Source organism: Pogona vitticeps, chromosome 1 (assembly GCF_051106095.1).
Source record: "Pogona vitticeps strain Pit_001003342236 chromosome 1, PviZW2.1, whole genome shotgun sequence".
Taxonomy (NCBI): domain Eukaryota; kingdom Metazoa; phylum Chordata; class Lepidosauria; order Squamata; family Agamidae; genus Pogona; species Pogona vitticeps.
The window spans coordinates 87,533,204-87,552,662 of record NC_135783.1 but is presented as its reverse complement, the minus strand read 5'-3'; the positions used below and the strand labels follow the sequence as shown (position 1 = coordinate 87,552,662).

At 40.7% G+C, this 19,459-nt stretch overlaps 1 protein-coding gene across 2 annotated transcripts in view; it reads left to right on the top strand.

Moving 5' to 3' along the window:
* Positions 1–19,459, top strand: part of NKAIN2 (sodium/potassium transporting ATPase interacting 2) — a 645,401-nt gene that overhangs the window by 592,460 nt on the left and 33,482 nt on the right. For both annotated transcript variants that reach the window (XM_020794094.3, XM_020794097.3), the window contains exon 5: positions 10,428–10,488. In XM_020794094.3, coding sequence (XP_020649753.2) covers positions 10,428–10,488 — 61 coding nt within the window. The remainder of the gene's footprint in view (positions 1–10,427; positions 10,489–19,459) is intronic.

The following is a 19,459-nucleotide window of genomic DNA, read 5'->3' as shown; positions in this document are numbered from 1 at the left end:
TTGCCTGGAGCTGATTTTCTCTTTGAAGACTTTTGTCAGGATCCTGGTTTCAGAAATCCTGAGAGAATGTTTACTGAAAGCTCTCAGGGCTGGGACAAACACAGCTGCTCTAATCCTGAAATGTTTTAAATATGCCTTACAGAATTGTATGGTAATTCCCATTAGATACATGGCAAAATGTTCCCCTTCTGGACAACTGTCACTCCATTACTTCCTTTAAAGCAAGCCTGTAGTTTTATTATTATTCAAAGAATACATATTTTTGGGCTGGTTCAGTGACCTTTCATTGCCCTCTAAGCATCTCCCTTCCCGGCCATGACACTACAACTGTGTCTCTACTTTGGAACACTCTTGGTGGTACACTTGTTCCACACATGCTCAGTTTATAAGAAAGGTCTTTTTGGAGGATCAGCATTTTAGCCCCTGCAGGCTGATTTCTATACAAATAGTTTTTTAAAAAGTAGGGTAGGCCGACCATTCTCTTTCAAGATAAGCAAGATTGGTATTTTCAAGTTATTTGATTAAAAAAAATCTGGGGGTGTTTCTGGTTGCTTGTTTCTGCATGGGGATGGGTAAAACAGGTTTTTTTTAAAAAAAGCATAACTTGAAATTCCTTGCCTAGACTTCCTCAAATTTGGCACAGAGTAAGGGCATTTCTCTGCTACATCTGTGCCATATTTGCTGCTGATTTGAAGTCCAATTTAAAAATTATAATTTGGGGGGCCTGCCCCATTTTTAGAATTGCCTCATAGAATGCTAATTTAGTTTGGTACACAGTAATATCATGCAATTTGTTACACTCTTTGGAGAGTGTTTATAACTGGTGCCCAAAACTCGCCTGGCCCCTCCACTAGGAATTTTTAAACAATCACTGAAAATATGCCTTATAATATCATAACACAGTGGCTATTCCAGTGTTTATGTTATCAGTTCCGCCATCTTGCCTGCTTTAAATTATTTCTAGTTAATTTTATGTTCTTTTCCGTATATGTTTATTTCTGATGTTGATAGTTATTATGTTTAATGTTTTTAAATGGCTGTTTATTATGTTATATTACATTATAATGATGTAAACTGGTCAGAGCGACCTTGGCAGCCAGATGAGTGATATAAAAGTCAAATAAATAAATAGCCTGGAGACTGTACTGCAATGGATGCAGGAGAACGGGCTCAGGCTGAACCCGGACAAGACGGAGGTGCTGAGGATGGGCGCCCCCGCAGTTCGGGATTTGGGAAACCCCCTCTCTTTTGGGGGGGTGTCCCTGCCCGTCAGGGATGTGGTCCGCAGCTTGGGGATCCACCTGGACCCGGCGCTCACTATGGAGTCCCAAGTGGCGTCGGTGGTCCGTACCGCCTTTTTTCACCTTAGGCGGATAGCCCAGCTGCGACCCTACCTTGATGTGGGGGCTCTCACTACCTTGGTACATGCGCTCGTAATCTCCAGATTAGACCACTGTAATGCGCTCTACGTGGGGCTACCTTTGGGGTTGCTGCGGAAACTACAGGTGGTGCAGAATGCGGCGGCCAGATTAATCAGCGGTGTGAAAAAATACCAACATATTTCACCCACTCTGGCCGCCTTGCATTGGCTGCCCATCCGTTTCCGCATCGACTTCAAAGTGTTGATGCTCACGTATAAAGCCCTAAACGGTTTAGGGCCTTGATACTTGGCGGAACACCTTCTCCCGCCAAGATCTACCCGTGTCACCCGCGCGAGCCAGGAGGTGAGGTTGAGGAGCCTAACGCCGAGGGAGGCCCGGAAGGAGAAGACAAGAAATCGGGCCTTCTCGGCGGTGGCTCCTCGCCTCTGGAACAACTTACCTCCTGTGATCCGCAGGTCTCCCTCGCTGGGTGTCTTCAAGAAGCAATTGAAGACATGGTTGTTTCGGCAGGCCTTTCCATCATACTCCTCTTGACCCCCCTCTTTTTTGTTTTTGTTTTTTGTTTTGTGTATTATATGATTTGATGTAGTGCCTTCTTTTTTTAGAATTGTCTGTTTTCGTTGTTTTATATTATTTTTATGGTTGTTAGCCACCTAGAGTGGTCCGTTTGGACCAGATAGGCGGGGTATAAATCAAATAAATAAATAAATAAATAAATAAATAAATAAATAAATAAATAAATAAATAATATAAAATATATAACCATGTTTTAGTGATTGATAATTAAAAAAACCCAAACAAGCAGAAAAGAATCAATGTTTATTAAAGCCATCCCTCTGTCTTTTAGTTACCTAAGTAAAGGAAATAATAGCTTCATGTGGCAAAGACTGCATGCTATCAATAATGGTTCTCTGCTCCAGTGTTTGTTAGTTCATGCAGAGAATTCTCATCCCTGCTAAGTGTGGATGCCTCCCAGTAGAGTTAGCTATGAATGAGAGTGCAATTTAGCTCCAATTATAACACAAATGTTTCAGTATTGTTGACCCAGATATATCCAAGAATATATTATTTCTTGTAACACTGTCTCATATGACATCAAGATATGTCTTCTTAGTTCCTCCTTGTCTTCCTCAATAACATTTCCTGTGTGCGTGAGAGAACTACCTGAAAGCTGGAAGAAGGGAATTCTGCATTTGGGGAAATACCATCATGTATGTGAGGCTTCGATTAAGAATGAATGGGTCATAGAGCAGTATGCCACAACCATGCTGATTGGAAATATAGATAAAACCTGATAGCTGTATTCAAGAATGGAATGCTGCCAACCTGATAATACTGTGACTGTGAGAAACTGGGCATCTTATTGGTGCAATCACTAGGATACGCCCCCAGCTGAGTGCTGGGTGAAGAAGAAGAAGAAGAAGAAGAAGAAGAAGAAGAAGAAGAAGAAGAAGAAGAAGAAGAAGAAGAAGGGATACAGCTGAGATGCACAAAGTGAGTGTTCTTGAACCATTTAGAAGGACAGTGTTATCACATTTAATTTATACATAACCATAGTGCTTTCACATTTAATTTATATATAAGTGCCAAATTGCCATGGAAGTCCAACATAATCACATTGTACCTCAGAAATAGAAACTTATGAAAAAGTAGGTGATTGGTAAAAATGAAGTTGAAAGCAAAAGTCAGTAGGGTCATAATTGTTTATTTATTTATTTATTAAATTTATACCCCGCCCATCTAGACCGAAGTCTGCTCTGGGTGGCTAACAATAAAAAATGGAATAAAAACAATATAATAAAATATATCTCTTGGACATTACTCAATACTTGGAGGTATACTGGAGATCCAGAAAGCTGTGCACAAGGTTGACAAGTGGTAGCAAGAGAATGGTCAGAGAGGCAAGAGAGCTTCCTGCAGAAAATAGATGTGCTGCCCAGATGCAAACAAAATCCCCAATCTTTGATTAGTTTCTGATACCATCACCTATTTTATTGAGCTAATTTTTATGTATTAGGATTTGGAGGCACACTGGTGTCATTTCACTTTTATCTACAAAGTTTGTTCCAGATAATTTCTAACATTGAATATTTTCTGTCTAGATCTATGAGAAGCGATACAGTCAGGTACTTCAGGTTGCTGTTCCATTCTATTCTTGTTGTTTAACACCATTTTGAAACTGTGCAGTGAGGTTATTAACAGGTTTGGAGTTGGGTGCCTTAAATATGCACATAATAACACCCAATGAACTGCACTAGCTGCCAATATCTTCCAGTTCAAATTCAAGGTGTTAATAATAATGGTTAAAAATACCTTCTTTTTTTTGGTTTGGTTTGGGTTTTTTTAATTTATTGCATCACAAATCCCATAATTCTCAATTCTGAGTGTTCTACCTGACAGATCCACATCTACAGCTCACTTGGAGAAAAATACCTACCTTAGAAGGCTTGCGACCTGGCATAGGGCTAGCTCTGCCCTAGCTTCCTGTTCATAAAGGAAGCTGCCCCCCAATAGTTTGAGAAAGATATGTCTTTCTCAAAGAGTTCTAACAATATAGGACTCTTCCAGACCTACCATCTACTTCACACCATTGCACGGTTTTGGTATTCATGTCATAAATTTAATTTGCAGAATCCAAATAAAGTTGTTGTCCCAATTTCTTTTATATCAATGGTGTTTTTTACTCTTCTAGAGCTGTGACATTTTTTAAAAAAAAATCCTGATACTTTTCATGCTTATTTATTCAACTTCACTCACATGTATCTATGTACCACTAGGTTTAATGATGCCAACTAGTGTGTCCTCTCTGACGCCGTGTAGTGTGTGAGTGATCTCTCCTCCCTTTTCTTCTGATATTCCCTCATTTTGATTTCCAGTTCTATATGGTCGTCTACCTCCACAAGGGCAAATGTTCTCTTCCCTGTTTTCCAATTTTTCCACTACTTTGTTTTCATTTTGTTTTTCTTTGCTTTGTTTGCTAGTTTAGTATTATGACTGCCTTGAGCTTATGAGGGGAAAGGCAGGATATAAACTAACACTTGCTGCCCAAACCTGGGCGAGGAACCTCTATCCAAACATCTGGTAGCTACAGTAGCCTTTTCCTCTGCTATGGTTTTAATCAGCAATAGTGTCTTCACTTCCATATGGCTTTTGGCAATATCGCTGTTTAGCACTGAACCACAATTATTTTGAAAAAGCCTGCATCACTGCAGTGCCATTCTCTGAGGCACTGTAGTTAAGGAAGAGAACAACATCTACATTTGCATTTGTTGTAGTTTTTCTCAGCAGTTCAAAGTCTTCAATTCCATGTGGCAATATTGCAGTTTACTACAAAAACCACTGCCACTATTTTTAAAAACACTGAATAACAGCAATGTTACTTTAGATAATCTAGTCATGCAGTGGAGTTAAAGAAGGAATAGGGCTGCATGGCAGGATGAGCGAGCAGGGTTCCAGTGTGGATGGCAGGCAGTGAAAAGTAATAGAGTGCAAGAGGGAGAGTTTGAAAGAGAATTATTGTTTAGTAGCAATTAGAGGATGAAAAAGGAGCAGTGCAGTGTTGCGGTAAGAACAAAGCACTTGGAAACTTCAGAAGGTCCAAAATTCTGCAGCCAGATTGTTAACTAGGGCTTGTTACAGGGATCACATAATCTTTCATTACAGCAGTTCCACTACCCACTGAACTGTTTCTGGGAACAATTCAAATAAAATTGGATCCAAACTATTGCAAGGACAGTGCCTCCATTTATGAGCTTGCTCAAGTGTTAAGATCATCAGGAGAGACCTTCCTCTCAATCCTGCCACCTTCACTGGTGCATTTGATGGGAACACAGGAGAGGGCCTTCTCTGTTGCTGCTCCCAGACTCTGGAACTCCCTCCCATAGAAGGCCAGCCTGGCCTCATCTTTGCTGGCTTTCTTTGAGCAAGTGAAGATCTTTGTCCCGAGGCAAGCTTCTCCTTAGTGACTGATTATCATTCTAGGAGACAGTAAATTGTTTTCACTTAAGAGTGATCCATCCCACCCCTTTTTAGAGCTTTCCCATTCCCTTTTGGCACAGCACTAGGGTTTCAGTTTTGGGGCTGAAAATGAGAATGCTCCTGATTAGCCTGTTCTGTAGCTTGTGTGGGTGGTTAATTCACACCCAAATAGAGCTGTGGCTGGTATTATTTGAGGCGACAGCCCTGTGATGTATTTGGTGGGTTGTGGCATTAAAAGGAATGTGGGAGAAGCCCCTTCTATTCCCATCCCTTCTACTGTTCATAATGTTTTAATGTATATTCTCCTACTGATGCACTGCTAAACAAGATATATAGGCAATATTATGTGTACATGCTAGGTAAATGCCTTGTTGTTGTGCTGTGTCATTTCTTTTCTTTAACAACAACAGAAAGTCGCTGCAACGTGCTGAATGATGGCTGCAGGAAAAGGCAGGGAAGGGGATGAGAAGGGGAATGTCATTAATCTGAAGGGAGAGAAATTGGAGTGATCCAAAGACCTGTCTGGACCCTTCGCATGGGAGAGGAAACATCAGTCAGTGTGGGCAGAAGCATTGCTCAAGTGAGAGATAAAATAGACTGCACTAAGGATAAGAAGCAGAGCGAACCAACTTTTCCTCTCTGGATGTGCTCAGAGGTGCTCTTCCTTGACTTCCATGTGCTCAGACAGCGCTGGTTTTAAGCAAAAGGGTTTGCGGCCATGACAGCTAATTTGGCCATTACTTTGGGGTCCATTCCAGTAAGCATCTGATAGAGAGCAATAATTACTTAATGACAACATTGTGTCTGTAACCAGAATGGCATGAAAGAATTTCTGAATGGAGACTTTGTCTTAGCAAGAGGGTCCACTGAGCAACAAATACATCACTGCATTTCATGCCTCAAAAGGTATTGAATCAACAGTTACATCATCCAAGAGGTGAAATAAATTATTCATGCCATCCATTTTAGACATTAACCTAGAAGGCAGGTAGATAGATACCAAGTGTGTTCTTTCTCTGTACGTATGTGCATATTTCATCAAGTTTATATACTCTGGGAATGTTTTTTTAAAAAAAGGATAGAAAAACGTTTTGTGATGTAAGCATTTATTCATTAAAATACTTAGCATTTGTGCCACCAGCCACCATGTATAATATGGTAGTATGTTACTGCAATTCTTTCTCAGTCCTTTTCTCTATCACCGCTTGGCATGTTGGTATTCTTTCATTCATTCACTCATTTCGTATCTCACCCTTTGGCTTACAATGACTTAAAAAACCCAACATCTAAAAACACAATAAGCTATAATAATTATATCCCAAGGAAACAAATTATCATATTAAAGCAATTACCAAATTTTCAAAGCGTTTTGAAACATTTAAAAGCATATAATTAAGAAAATGATGATAATAAAAATCACAGCATCTACCATTAGAAGATCCCTCCCCAGCTGCCAGAAGCCAGCCTGGAGATAAATGGTCTGTGTTTAGTTCTGTGATGAATTCTATGCTTTTTACACGTTCAGGTGGTGTTTAGGCTAGGTCATCATATGGGATGTGCATAGCATGGTTTGCAACTTATCTTCGCTCAAGGTCATATAATAAATTGTTCCTAAAAGTATCCAACGGAGTTCTGATGGGTTTTTTTCCCAACCTAGTTAGTGTGGGGATTTCTCCCACCACTCTGCATTGCACATCCTTACTAATTTACTACTTTTGCCAATGGCTGCATCTCAGAGATGTGGAACATTTTCTTCAGAATGGCTGTAAAGGTCAGAGAGCACCTTTCCTCTGCAGACCAGACCCCATGCACCCACCTCATGCTGAGAAATGGCAATGAAAAGGATGCTTCAGTGAGCAATTATAATTGGCTCTGTTTTGAGGCATGCTTGACAAGCTGTGCTGCTGAGGCCCAGCAGCGAGTCTCCATACGCTGGTTGGGAGCTAGTGCTATGCAGAACTCAGCTGGCATCCTGTGAAGAAAATACAGCTTTCCAATCAGGCACCATTAAAACCATCTGTCTGATCCGGTAGGTGATACATGTGTGGAGTTCCAAAGGAGAAGGGATGCCCCATTCTGATGTAAAAGCAATGGTCACAAAGAGGAGAATTGGAGTATTTCTGGCATAGTGCTGCATTTAAAATTCAGAATCTCTGAAGTTTTTTACGCTGTGCATATGCTCACACAGTAAAGTGCCGATGGAAATATAATCTGTGCCGTGTACATGAAAAAGTAACAGTGGGGGTGGAGGCTGCCAAGCCTTTCAGAGCTTTCATCTATGCTTTACCAAAATAGCTTCAGCACCATGGATAACTCTCATAGCATGCAGACTAAAACATGCATTCACAGAAGGAACCCTGAAATCAGAATCTCCCACTGCCACAGGAACGTGGGTACTTAAAATCAAATTAAGTACCCTACTATAAGTGTGCTGATCTCAATAAACACCAACAGAAGTATCATCATGACCTTTCACCGACAATGAACAACATTTTCCCATGTGATATGTGAAGCAAAATCTCATAATCCGTACACTTGTCTGCCAAGTTTTGCGGTTTTTTATTTCCCTTTTCCCTATTTATCTTAATAACTGCAAATAAAATCTGGGAAAATGTCCAATGCCTAATTTGTTTTTTGCCTGTGATATTTCTCTCTCTCTCTCTCTCTCTCTCTCTCTCTCTCTTTGTGTGTGTGTGTGTGTGTGTGTGTGTGTGTGTTGTGTGTATGTGTGTGTGTGAGAGAGAGAGAGAGAGAGAGCATTTTGTTTTTTAAAATGGATGCTAAGGTCCCAAATCCCCCATGGTGGATTAAAGTTTTGTGTCCTTCCAACACAAGTACAGAGCCACTTCAAATAAAAGTTTCCATTTGGGGCAGTGCTGTCATTTAGAAGCAGGGTGGTAGAAAATCTTTGGTTTCCAAGAATCCTCTGGAGAACTGAATGATTCAATAGAATAACACAGCAATCTGACCATGTTGGAACAATTTAGGGATAACCTAGTATCTTTCCACTCAAATGTTATTGACAAAAGAAGTACATATCAGTTTTGTATTGCCTTGTGAGGATTCTGCATTTCTGTCTTCTTCTCACCTGTAAGAGGTTGGACACCATTATGGCTACACTAACATTGAGTGAAGTGCTTTAAATAATGATTTTGAATGGCATACTTTCTTTCCTGCACTTCTTTTCACATTTATTTTACCTTCAATGATCAGCTGTAACAATCTGGGTTTCTCATTGCATCACTGAAATATTCAAGCTTTCTACATTTCTTGTATTTTATGATCCCTTAGTCCTTATTCTCTCATTATAGTACTTCTTCAAGGACCACCCTCTCAACTCAAGGAATTCTTAGCATATTGTGATAAATCTGTATGTCAAAAACCTTTATCTGTTTTAATAGTTCCATGTGGTTGTCCACAAATACAGCAAAAGCACAGACCTGTCGTTTAGGTTAGGCTATATTTCTGATGTAGAGATATTATATTTTTCCACCACATTCTACAAAGCCTTGGCATCATGGTCAGCCAGACATATGCAGAGACTGTAGTTAGGGGAGCACATCTACTACCTCATCATATATAATGTGTAATATGACCTGGGGGGTTTCATGTGACAACTGAAACAGTGTCTGTCTAGAATGTATGCTTAAAGGGTATTACTAAACTCTCCTGCATAAACCGGACTACAGATAGATTTTTTTTTCCATCTAGAAAAATCCAACATTTCCCCTTACACAGTGATTCCTATGGGTGAACGTGATGGGGAAGCACCACAACCAGTGGAGACTAATACAGTTCAACCCAATTTTTCCCCCATTTAGGGCATGTTTTTGAGATTTTTAAAGATTTTAGACTTTATCATTTATGATATATGGCCTTTGCAACACAGTGCCAGTACAACAGTAACCTTATTCATGTATTCATAATCATATTTATTCAGTGCTCTAGACCCATCATTCCATCATTATTTTGCTCACACGAGAAAAAACAGGTCTGAAGAAGAAATTCTTTGCTATTTATGGAAATTCTTCATTGTTGTGTATGTGATTATATGATTAAATGGGTTATATGTCTTGTATACTTGTCTTGTATTATAATCCCTGTTATTATTTTTGTTATTTTCAAGGGTTGTCAATACAAATTTAAAAAATGATGGAGACTCTCCGCATGAGATGGGACCCTACCTTTTTTTTTCTAGGAGGCTATGTTTCTGTGAAGATATTCTAGTGTTCAAAGCAACTCATGTGCATTATCTTGGTAATTCTGACAACATGGGAGAACAGGATTGTTTTCCTTAGATAACTGTAGGGCTGAGACTGGTGATTTTGTGGTTCCCAAACTGAGGGGTCCTAGGCACTCTTCCACTACAAGTCCCAGCAGACCTACTTAGCCCAGCCAAAGGTCAGGTCCTCTGGGCGTTGTATCCCTTTCAGGAACATCTGGGACCCAAGTTAGGGAATCACTGGACTAACATCTGTTCATTGAACAGTATTATTTTTTAAAATGGAAAAAAACAATTACTAGGAAACAATTTTGTTAAATCTTTGTCATATCCAAAAAAAATTAGGCTATTCTCTCTCTCTCTCTCCCCCCCCCTTATATGTAATGCAAATCCAAACAGATATTTATAAAGCATGGTGGGGAAGAGGGGAAAATTTCGCCTGTTTAGTATATCTAGGCAGGAAACGTGCTATTGCCTCTGGCTGGGGGCTTGAAGATGTGGAAGGAATAATATTCTGTTGGAGTGCACTTTATGTGGAATGACCCTTGTAGGAATAATAAGAGTCCTTCTCATACACATCTTTATTGGCCTAAGTGACAGATTAAAATGGGTGAATTTAAATAAGAACTTCGATAGACTGCAATATACCCATAAAGCCAGTCTAGAAACTAATTTTTGGGAGGGTGGTGGTTGTTGCAAATATATAATTATGTTAAAGAGTTGCAATTTTTATAACCAAATGTAGGCATAATTAATTGAGTGTCAAGAGCACCCAGAACACAAACCATTGCTGAAGATTCTAGCCACATTTACTATATATCTAATATTGTTCCGTTTTGTTTAAGCTGGCAGGATTCATCTACGCCTGTTATGTTGTGAAATGTATCACCGAAGAAGAGGACAGCTGTAAGTACTAAAGGTTTATTACATGCCAGTTGAAACCATTTTCATACCATGCATCTCGCTCATCCATCTCACTCTGATTTCATTCAGAATACTTTGTCATACTGTAAAACTGGAAATAGGCTGGGGTTGGAGAGAGGCTGCCAAGCATCCTGGATCTTTAAAAGGCCACCAGTGCTCAGAGCAAATGGATGGAGTGATAAAAATGCAGCTTTAGAATGACTTTCTTTCCTGCAATGAAACAGTAAAGCCCTTGCCTCCAAATGTTCTTCGCAAGTCAAAGTCTTATTGCTTCTACCTATGACTGATACTAACTCTTCCTTGTCCTTCCAACGCTTTATTCTGTAGGGAAGGTTCTTGTAAACTGAATATGGGGTTTGTTACGATGTTGTTTTTTGGGGGGAGTACAGATGGAGCATCAGTTCATTGCAATAGTTTCACTGCAGAGAGGTAAAGCCAGGAGGAATCTGCTAGTTTTAAGCAGACAATTAATATGCTTGAGTTCTCCTACTTCAATGTACAATGGCTGAGTACAAAAGACAACACAAATACAGTTCAATAATTTTCATTTGTCTCCTTTTAATCTTACTTTTTGCATAATGATGTCTATTCTTTTGCTTTAGCTACTATCATGATCAATCAGTTAAACTTTATTCACATTTTCACTGACCAGTTTCTCTTGCTTTAAAAAATAAATCACAGTTATACATCAGAGATATTCTAAACATGAGTAACACAAAACAAATAAGCACAAATCAAGACTGTGCTGCCTCTCTACCATCTACCTGTATCTGCTCTGGGTTCTTGCTCATGAACAGAGTGTATATGCAAGCGGGAATCTCTCCTTTGTAGACTCATCACTGCTCATGTGCAGAAAGTGACAATACACTGGGGGGGGCTAGGCTCTCCCCCTAGTCCAGGTGAAAGTGCTGGGTTAGATAATGCATGAAATGACTAAGGTAATAATGTTATAACACAGATATATGTACCTACATGTTATTGAAATGGGTAGGTGCATAGGCTGAAAGTGAAAAAATACTGCCATTTCAGCAGTACCCCTGGGTTGAATGTGATGCCTAGTTTTGCCCTGAAAACATAATATTTTTGTTAGAATATTTCAGTAATCACATGTTAAACATTATGAAACCTAATTAATTTCACTGAGAGAAGTGTAAGCATGTGTTAAGTTGAATTACATTGGACTACATGTGATTTGCTCGTTATCTAACTAGAATTATTTGCCAGCTCTCATTAACACCTAAAGCTGTGAGAAGGAAAAATGGGGAATTCATGATATTTGGAAGCAGGATACATGAATATTTAAAGGCCACTTCTTTTCACGTATTGTATTTACATTTAGCTTCTGGTTTGTTGTGATGAAATTTAGTCAGCAGTGGTGCAGAATCCAACATTAAAAAAACCTATATTTGATGGTCAAAGTAAGTGCCAGTGTGAGCAGAACATGAATTGATCTGTCTTTTTGGGTCCATATCCTGTCTTAAAAACTCAGGGCAGGTGACCAACAGTTAACAAATTTCTCAATATAGTAAGAGTTATAGTTCAGTAGTTATTCTGTTAAAGGGTGCAACATAATAATAATAATACCGTGTTTTCCCCAAAATAAGATAGGGTCTTACAGTATATTAATTGTTGCTTTTAAAAAATGCATTGTGACTTATTTTCAGGGGATTTTTTTCAAGAACAACAATCTAAATTTATTCAATTACCATACAGTATTTTATTTTATTTATTTATTTATTTATTATTATTATTATTATTATTATTATTATTATTATTATTATTATTATTATTATTATTATTATTATTATTATTAATTTATTCCCATTCTCCTGCCCCTTCTTTAAATGTACCTGGTGCCACTTCCTCCAGGGGTGCCTCTGCTGGTGGTGGCTTGCGTTCCTCCAGTGGCGGGCGGTGCCTGGGCCGAGGCTCCCGTTGGGGCTGGCGGGCACTGGGCATGTTTTGAGGGAAACAATGGCAGCAGTGAAGGGGGAGGCATGGTGTGGGAGGGGGCGGGGTCCGAAGCCCGCAAGCCCAGTTGAGGGCAGCAGCTGCTTCAACATGTGGCCCTGCCAGCAGTACCCAGCACCAAAGAGGGAGCCAGAGGGAGCCAAACAAGAGGAGGATTGAAAGAGTTATGGTAGGATAAAGAGGGGAGGGGGGAAATAAAGGCAGGGCAGGGGGCGGACTGGCTGGTGGGGGCTGGAATTCCGAAATTGCCTTCCCCCCTCCAACCTTGTGCTTTGTTAGCCTCGCCTGGGCGCACGCTGGAGGGGGTGAAGCGTGCACACTGCAGAGGCGCCAGCCCCAAGAGCTGTTGGGAATTTAGCAGCCAAAAAGCAAGTTCCTGGTAGTGTGCAGCTCCTTCCTCCTTGGCTGCCCGGCCCCTCTGCAAGCGAGGGAAGTGGGAGAGGAGGGGAAGAAGTTTTAAGTCTCTCTTGGGAGCTTGGGAGGATCCTTGGTGGAGGGCAGGGTTTTACTTAACTAGGGCTTATTTTCAGGGTAGGGCTTATTTTGGGGGAAACATAATAATAATAATAATAATAATAATAATAATAATAATAATAATAATAATAATAATAATAATAATAATAATAATAATAATAATAATAATAATAATAATAATAATAATAATATAAAAAAATTGCAGAGATGAAAGTGAATCTATGGATCAAGTACAGCCCCTGTCAAGGAGGCAGATTAGGGAACTGAACTCCCTAAACCAGAGGTCGTCAACCCCCCAGTCCGCAGCCCGGTGCCAGTCCACGGCCTGAGCCAGACCGGGCTGCCAAGACAGACCTCCCCCTCCCGCACACACTCTCTTCCCCACAGCTGTGCATGTGTGCACATGCCAGCACCATTGTGAGCACTCCCCCACCCCTTCACACATGTGCCCGAGTGCCCAAGTGGGGCGGGTGTCCAGGCACCTCTGCACATATGCGAAGGGATGGGGGAGCGCTCACGCAGGCAGGTGCTCCTCCACCGCTTCGCACATGTGCCCGAAAACACACACACACCTTCAGGGGGGCCCTGCCTTCCTTGGAGGGTCAGCCAGTCCATGGTCCCAAAAAGGTTTGGCACCGCTGCTCTAAACCATTGAGCTATCCAGTAATTCCCTCAGAAAGATGGAAATATCACAGAGTTTGTTTGTTTGTCTGTCTGTTTGTCTGTTTGTTTGTTTAGAATAAGGCAGCTTACATAATCAAAACAGTATTTAAAAGCTAAAATAGTAATTATACAAATATTTAAAAGAAATTAAACAAGTATTATATTAAAATGGTAACTAAAATCAGTCTTAAAACACATTTAAAACAACAGAGCACAACAGTCCATTTAAAAATAATTCACAGTCCTATGTTCTTGGTTACTTTTACTTCTTTGGGTGATGCAGTTGGAATACCAGATATCAAGGTAGAAGGAAGGAAAGAAATTACTAAAGAGGGGGAGATGTATTCTGTGAGGTCTATGTTGTTCTGTCCCATTTGCTTGGCATCACTTTCTATTGAGTTTGATCATATAAAGCTATCCCCATTGTAATGTAGCTAGAATTATTAGCAGGAACAATTTAAAGTCACTGAAATGTCATCACCTATCTTTCCTTGGTGGGATATAATCTTATCCAAACATTTTGTTTTTGTTTTCGTAAATCTTATTAGACCGCATTTTCTTAAAATTACACAGTTAATTTGGTTACTTTGAAATATGCATTCAATCAGTTAAACTCTGTAGCAATTTGACTCTTCCTGTACATGCTGTATGTCAAGAAAATCCTACAATCCAATATGTGGTGTTTTTTTTTTCAAATCATCATTAAATATTTAGTTACTTAGTGAAAAGCTCTAGAGGGTCATCAATAAAACAACAGCCTGGTGGGATTGGAAGATTGCACAAAATTAAAAGAAAATGCTTGCTGTTTCACTGAATTCTTTCCCTTGTGACTCTACTCTGCCCTAGGTAGAAGAACGGATGCAAAGTTGGCATGCTCTGAATGCCACCTTGACTATCCGAAGAGACATATTGTGATTGGCCCAGGAATTACTGTTTCGGTTCACAGGAGTTGTATATCTTACTTCAGCTTTCCTGTCTCCATTTTTGGACAAATAAAACTGTGTTCTTCAACGCAGTGATATTTAATTTAAAATTTTGAAAAATTCAGTATATCATTTGTATTGCATTTTGGTATGTTGCATCATTGCTTGCAGCTCTGCATAACTTCCTTTCAATTTTTATCTTGTTTTAACTGAAGGAAGGCTAAGAAGGAACTAATCAATTTAATGTTGCAATCTGGCTATAACTAGGGTCACAATCTTAACAGTTCAGTGAAACTTCCTTCTGAATAGATGTGCACAAGTTGTAACTACTGTGCATGCTGGAAACCAGGACCCATGGGTGGCTCACAGACCAGGACAGATATGTCCAACATGCCCAAATTTCAGAGGATGCCCACCATCCTGGACTTATCCTGACGCTGCCAGGACTTACGTGGTATATTGTCTCTTTCTCTGTGTGTGCGTTGCTTAATTAGTCATTAAAGCATACTTTTAACAGGACAATCCTATGCATTTTAACTGGTACTTATTCATAGATGAATGCTTAGGATTCCAGTGTAAATATCCCATTGAAGACTTAAATCCATTTTTTTATTAGAGAGTAAGTGCACTTAAGCTCAAGTTGCTTTGGAGTAAAAATGCAGAAGATGGAACAGCAAGTGTGTGGGAGCTGCCACCCCTACCCCCCCCCCCAAAGCAACACAATGAGTAGTTGCTGGAAAAGGCTCTTCATTATAGCAGCAGAACTTTTAAAGGGGCAACCAGGCCAAACCATAAGACTTAAACCTTTAAGGGGCCAGGAAGTTAAGGTCACTCCCACAGTCCTCGGAGTTGGCAAGTGAGACCCTACAGAGTCTCTTCACTCCGAGGGGTGGTGCCTCATGTCCTCTACCCATTTAGGACACCTCGCAGGTGTTCCAGGCATGGGGTGTCACAACCTGGGTGCTATATGCTGGCCATCAGCTGTCCTTGGAGGCATGTGGTGAGGGCCCCTTCCTCTGATATACCTCCCCACTCTCTACCAATAGCCACTAAGTTGTAAGGAAGATAGTCCTCTCAAGAGAACCGTGCCAGAACCTTGCTGGGTTCTCCTGTATCGCGAGGCATGGAGTGGGGAGGAGCGGGATGCTTGTTGTCTCCACATTTGTTGGCAGGTTGACAGGAAGGTCTCTGCCATGGGACTGCTTGCCCTTCCTGCTTCCTCTGCCTGTGGGAGGCTCAGTGGTGGTTCTTGAACCTGCAAGCTTCCCATCTCTTGGTCCTGACAGACCCGAGCAGCTTCCTCAGGTGGTACCAGTAGTTTGACCTAGCACCCTGTCTCAGGATCATGACAACATGCTGTCTCCCATCCGGCTTGCAGTTTGGGAAGCTCACCTTGGCTCTTGGGGAGGTAGAGAACCCACACCAATGGGCAGGGGGACCCTCGCCTGTCCCACAGTGTGTCTTTTAAAATTATAGAATATATTTAGCATGCACCATACCAATTTTCTTATTAAGTTGTTGATGAGATCCCAATATCAAGCTCACGGAAGATGAAAATTACAGTTTCTTAGTAAATATCCATTTGATACTGAGTTTCATACCATTTCATACTGTTGTAGAGTTTGATTGTGTTCTTGGTGAAATTGTTGTACAGCTAGAGGGAGTTGAAGTGTGGTTAGGACAGAGATTTCTTCCCATATTTCAGTCTATGCCTATATTTAATTATGAGCCTTTGAATCACAACCGTGATTAGTGAGTGCAGGTCCCAGAGTGGCAGTTATTCCAGTTTAACACAGATTACACAAATTACTTTCCACTAACTTGCTTCTGGTGTCTTTAAATGCTAGTTTTACACCCCAGATCTGAGTGGAATGCTATCAATAAAATCACATTAAGAGCACCTAAAACAATTGCAATACATATGTTCAGGCCAATTGAAATATTTTGAACACTTTAAAACAATTTTAAATTCAAAGAAAACATAAATCAGCAAAACTGAAGTCTTGGAAATGAAGCTGTGACCTTCCTACATGCCAAATGCAGGAGTGAATAGCCAGGGTTTAATTTAATGCTGGAACAGAAACAATGCTAAATTAATGGAACAGGAGGAAGGCTTTGTACAAATGAGGTGCTACATCTGAGAAAGGGCTCTCTTGTATTCCCACAAAGTGTACTGCACCGATTGGTGAGATAGGGAGAAAAGGTTCCCCAATAGATCTTAAGGATCAGGCAGTTGTGTCTAGCAGAGGTGCCAGAGTTGTAAGCAAGGTGGGGTAACTGGAACACTGATCCAGGAAGCAGAACTTAGTGGGCATGAAGGTTTGCTGCTGGGTTGAACCTGCTTGTCGTAAGCTCTCATTCCACCCCCAAACAACTCCCGACCAAGCAGAAGGAGATGTAAAACAGGCAGGGTAACTGCACAACCAATCTAGCCATCACAAGTTCCTCATTCTTCTCAGGCTTTATATGTCCCATTTGATTGTTAGAGTTCTTGGGATATAGACAACTAGTATCTGCCAACGATGTACAAAGCTGACCAGCCGTCACCTTGTCTGAAAAAAAGATATTTTTAATGGGATGGTAGTTTTCACTTACATCTGGGCCCAGGAAGGTCCTCTTCAGGAGGGGACACACCACCACCTCTTTCAAAATGGCAGGCACCATCCCATAGCATAATGAGGCGTTTACACTCCTTAGACCCAGCTATAAATTACTGGGTACCGGATCTTATTAGCTCTGATGGACAAGGATCGAGTGTCCATATGTGGAGTGGACAAATCCAATTGTCATGTTCACCTCATCAGACCTGAACCAGATCCCACTAACCTGATTGGGTGATATTATGGATACCACTCCAAGTACTGCCATGACTGCAGTCCCAGTCCCTGCACAGTGACAAAAACAAGACACAGGGGATGACCTGTCAATGTGTCATGATAGTGGTGTCTTGAAAGTGCTCCACTGCTTGCAGGGTGACTAGGAAATCCTGTTCCTCTGAAGCTAGTTGTCATGTGAATGTTGATGGTCCAAAAACTACAATCCTGTGTCCTCCACCACCACCACAAGACCACCTTAGCCAGACTGGACAGGGAACCTGCTAGGCAGCAGGATGGGAAAACACACCAGCAATACATATTTTCCATCTTATTGGCTGAACAGTCGGTACAGACCCTTGGAACTGGTGCCACGGCAAATGGATCTTCTTGTGATAAAACTGAATCCTTATGGGGGACAATTCCTCCTTCCCAGCCCTCCAATTTAAAATGGTGCACAATCAAATAACCTGGTGGACAAAACTGGGTTAAATCAACCCTACCCTGCTCATCTACCCAGGCCATGGTAAAACTTGTCAGATCACCTACACTTGAGTATATATTATTGTTTAGTTATGAACTGACATTGTATTGAACACAACCACCATTAGAGATGAAGGAGGGCTGGCAATGTTCAACAGAATTGTTAGAACATGCCATATTAAAATGTTGGTTTTGATCTTTAAGTCTTTCATGGTTTGGTACTAGTTTGACCAGAAATTGCTTTTGTCTACCTATACATTAAGGCCCCCAACACGTGCCCTTCCAGAGGTGTTGCCACTGTCTGGGCTGCAGTATCGACAGAGGAAATGTCCAGTGCGGTTGTGGCAGGAGGAATGCAGAATGCTCTCCCCGGGCAGATTCTCCTGATGCCTAACTTGACGTCATTTCAGTGGCAACCCACGGTCGTTGGTTTTGGTTTTTTTTTCAATTAAAAAGAAAATCAGATATACATTTTTTTTGATCCTTCACTCATTGATCTGAGGCTACTTGCTGTGTGTTTTTCATTCTGGTGGCTACTTTTTGCCCTGCTCTCTGATGCTGTTTTGTCTGGGGTTTTGTTTTGTGTATGTATGCTTTTGTTTGTTGCTTTATTTAATACTGTAATCCTAAATTTTGGAAGTGGTCCTAGCAACATGTTCAAGGGTGGACGGTGTATCAAATACAAACAGAAATAATAAATATGTGCAAACAATATACATCACTGGTTATCAAGCAGGATGTCTGACAGTGCAAATAAACTCATGCATGGAGGCTGTAGTCGGGTGGAGTGGGTCAGTTCTTACATTCCCCGGAATGCATGTTGAGCAAAGGATAGAATTTGTCAGTGCATACCTGCTCCTTTCTTTGCCATATATTATTTTTTTACTCTGGACTGGTTATATAGGGTTGGTTGTGTTTATGCAGTGTTGTGTAAATGTAAGTAAGCATTTCACTTTACAATTTCCTTGGGGCTTTGACTTACTCTGTAGGTGGTATTTCAGACTTTTACATAATATCAGTATTATGGGCATACACAGTCAGCCAGACTGCTGGAAATAAAATATGGGACACGGGTCCTTTTTTTCTTTTCAGAGTGTAAAGCTAAGATATAAAAAAGAGATACCAAAAACAGACAGCATACATCTCATCGTCAAAGAATAGTTTATTATTTGATCCATGGTTCTGTTTTGTATGCATCATCTTTCCCCCTTGGGGATCCTTTTATGTGGCCAGAATAATTCAAGATCATGAAAATGTTCTCCCAAAGAACTAGAATGCTATGCGGAGGCTATTGCTGACATTATTCTGGTCCTTTTAATGGCTCCTTGAGACAGTGAAAGGCATAGTGAAACTGAACCAAACTGTTGCATGTATATATCTGAAGCTGCAATGCAAATTCAAAGCGCTCTCCCTTCTGAACATTCCCCACCACCACCACTGATCTAGCAAGTCTTTGATAGGAAACTGTTAAAATTAGATTAGTGGAGCAGTCCTCTCCTCACATTGTAATGGTACCAGGGATATGCCACTGCTTTGTTGGCAGAACAGTCGCCATAAGTAATTTGTGCTTAAAACCTTGCAGTGGTTAAGGGAGGGAACAAACAGAAAAATCAGTCAGTCAATCAG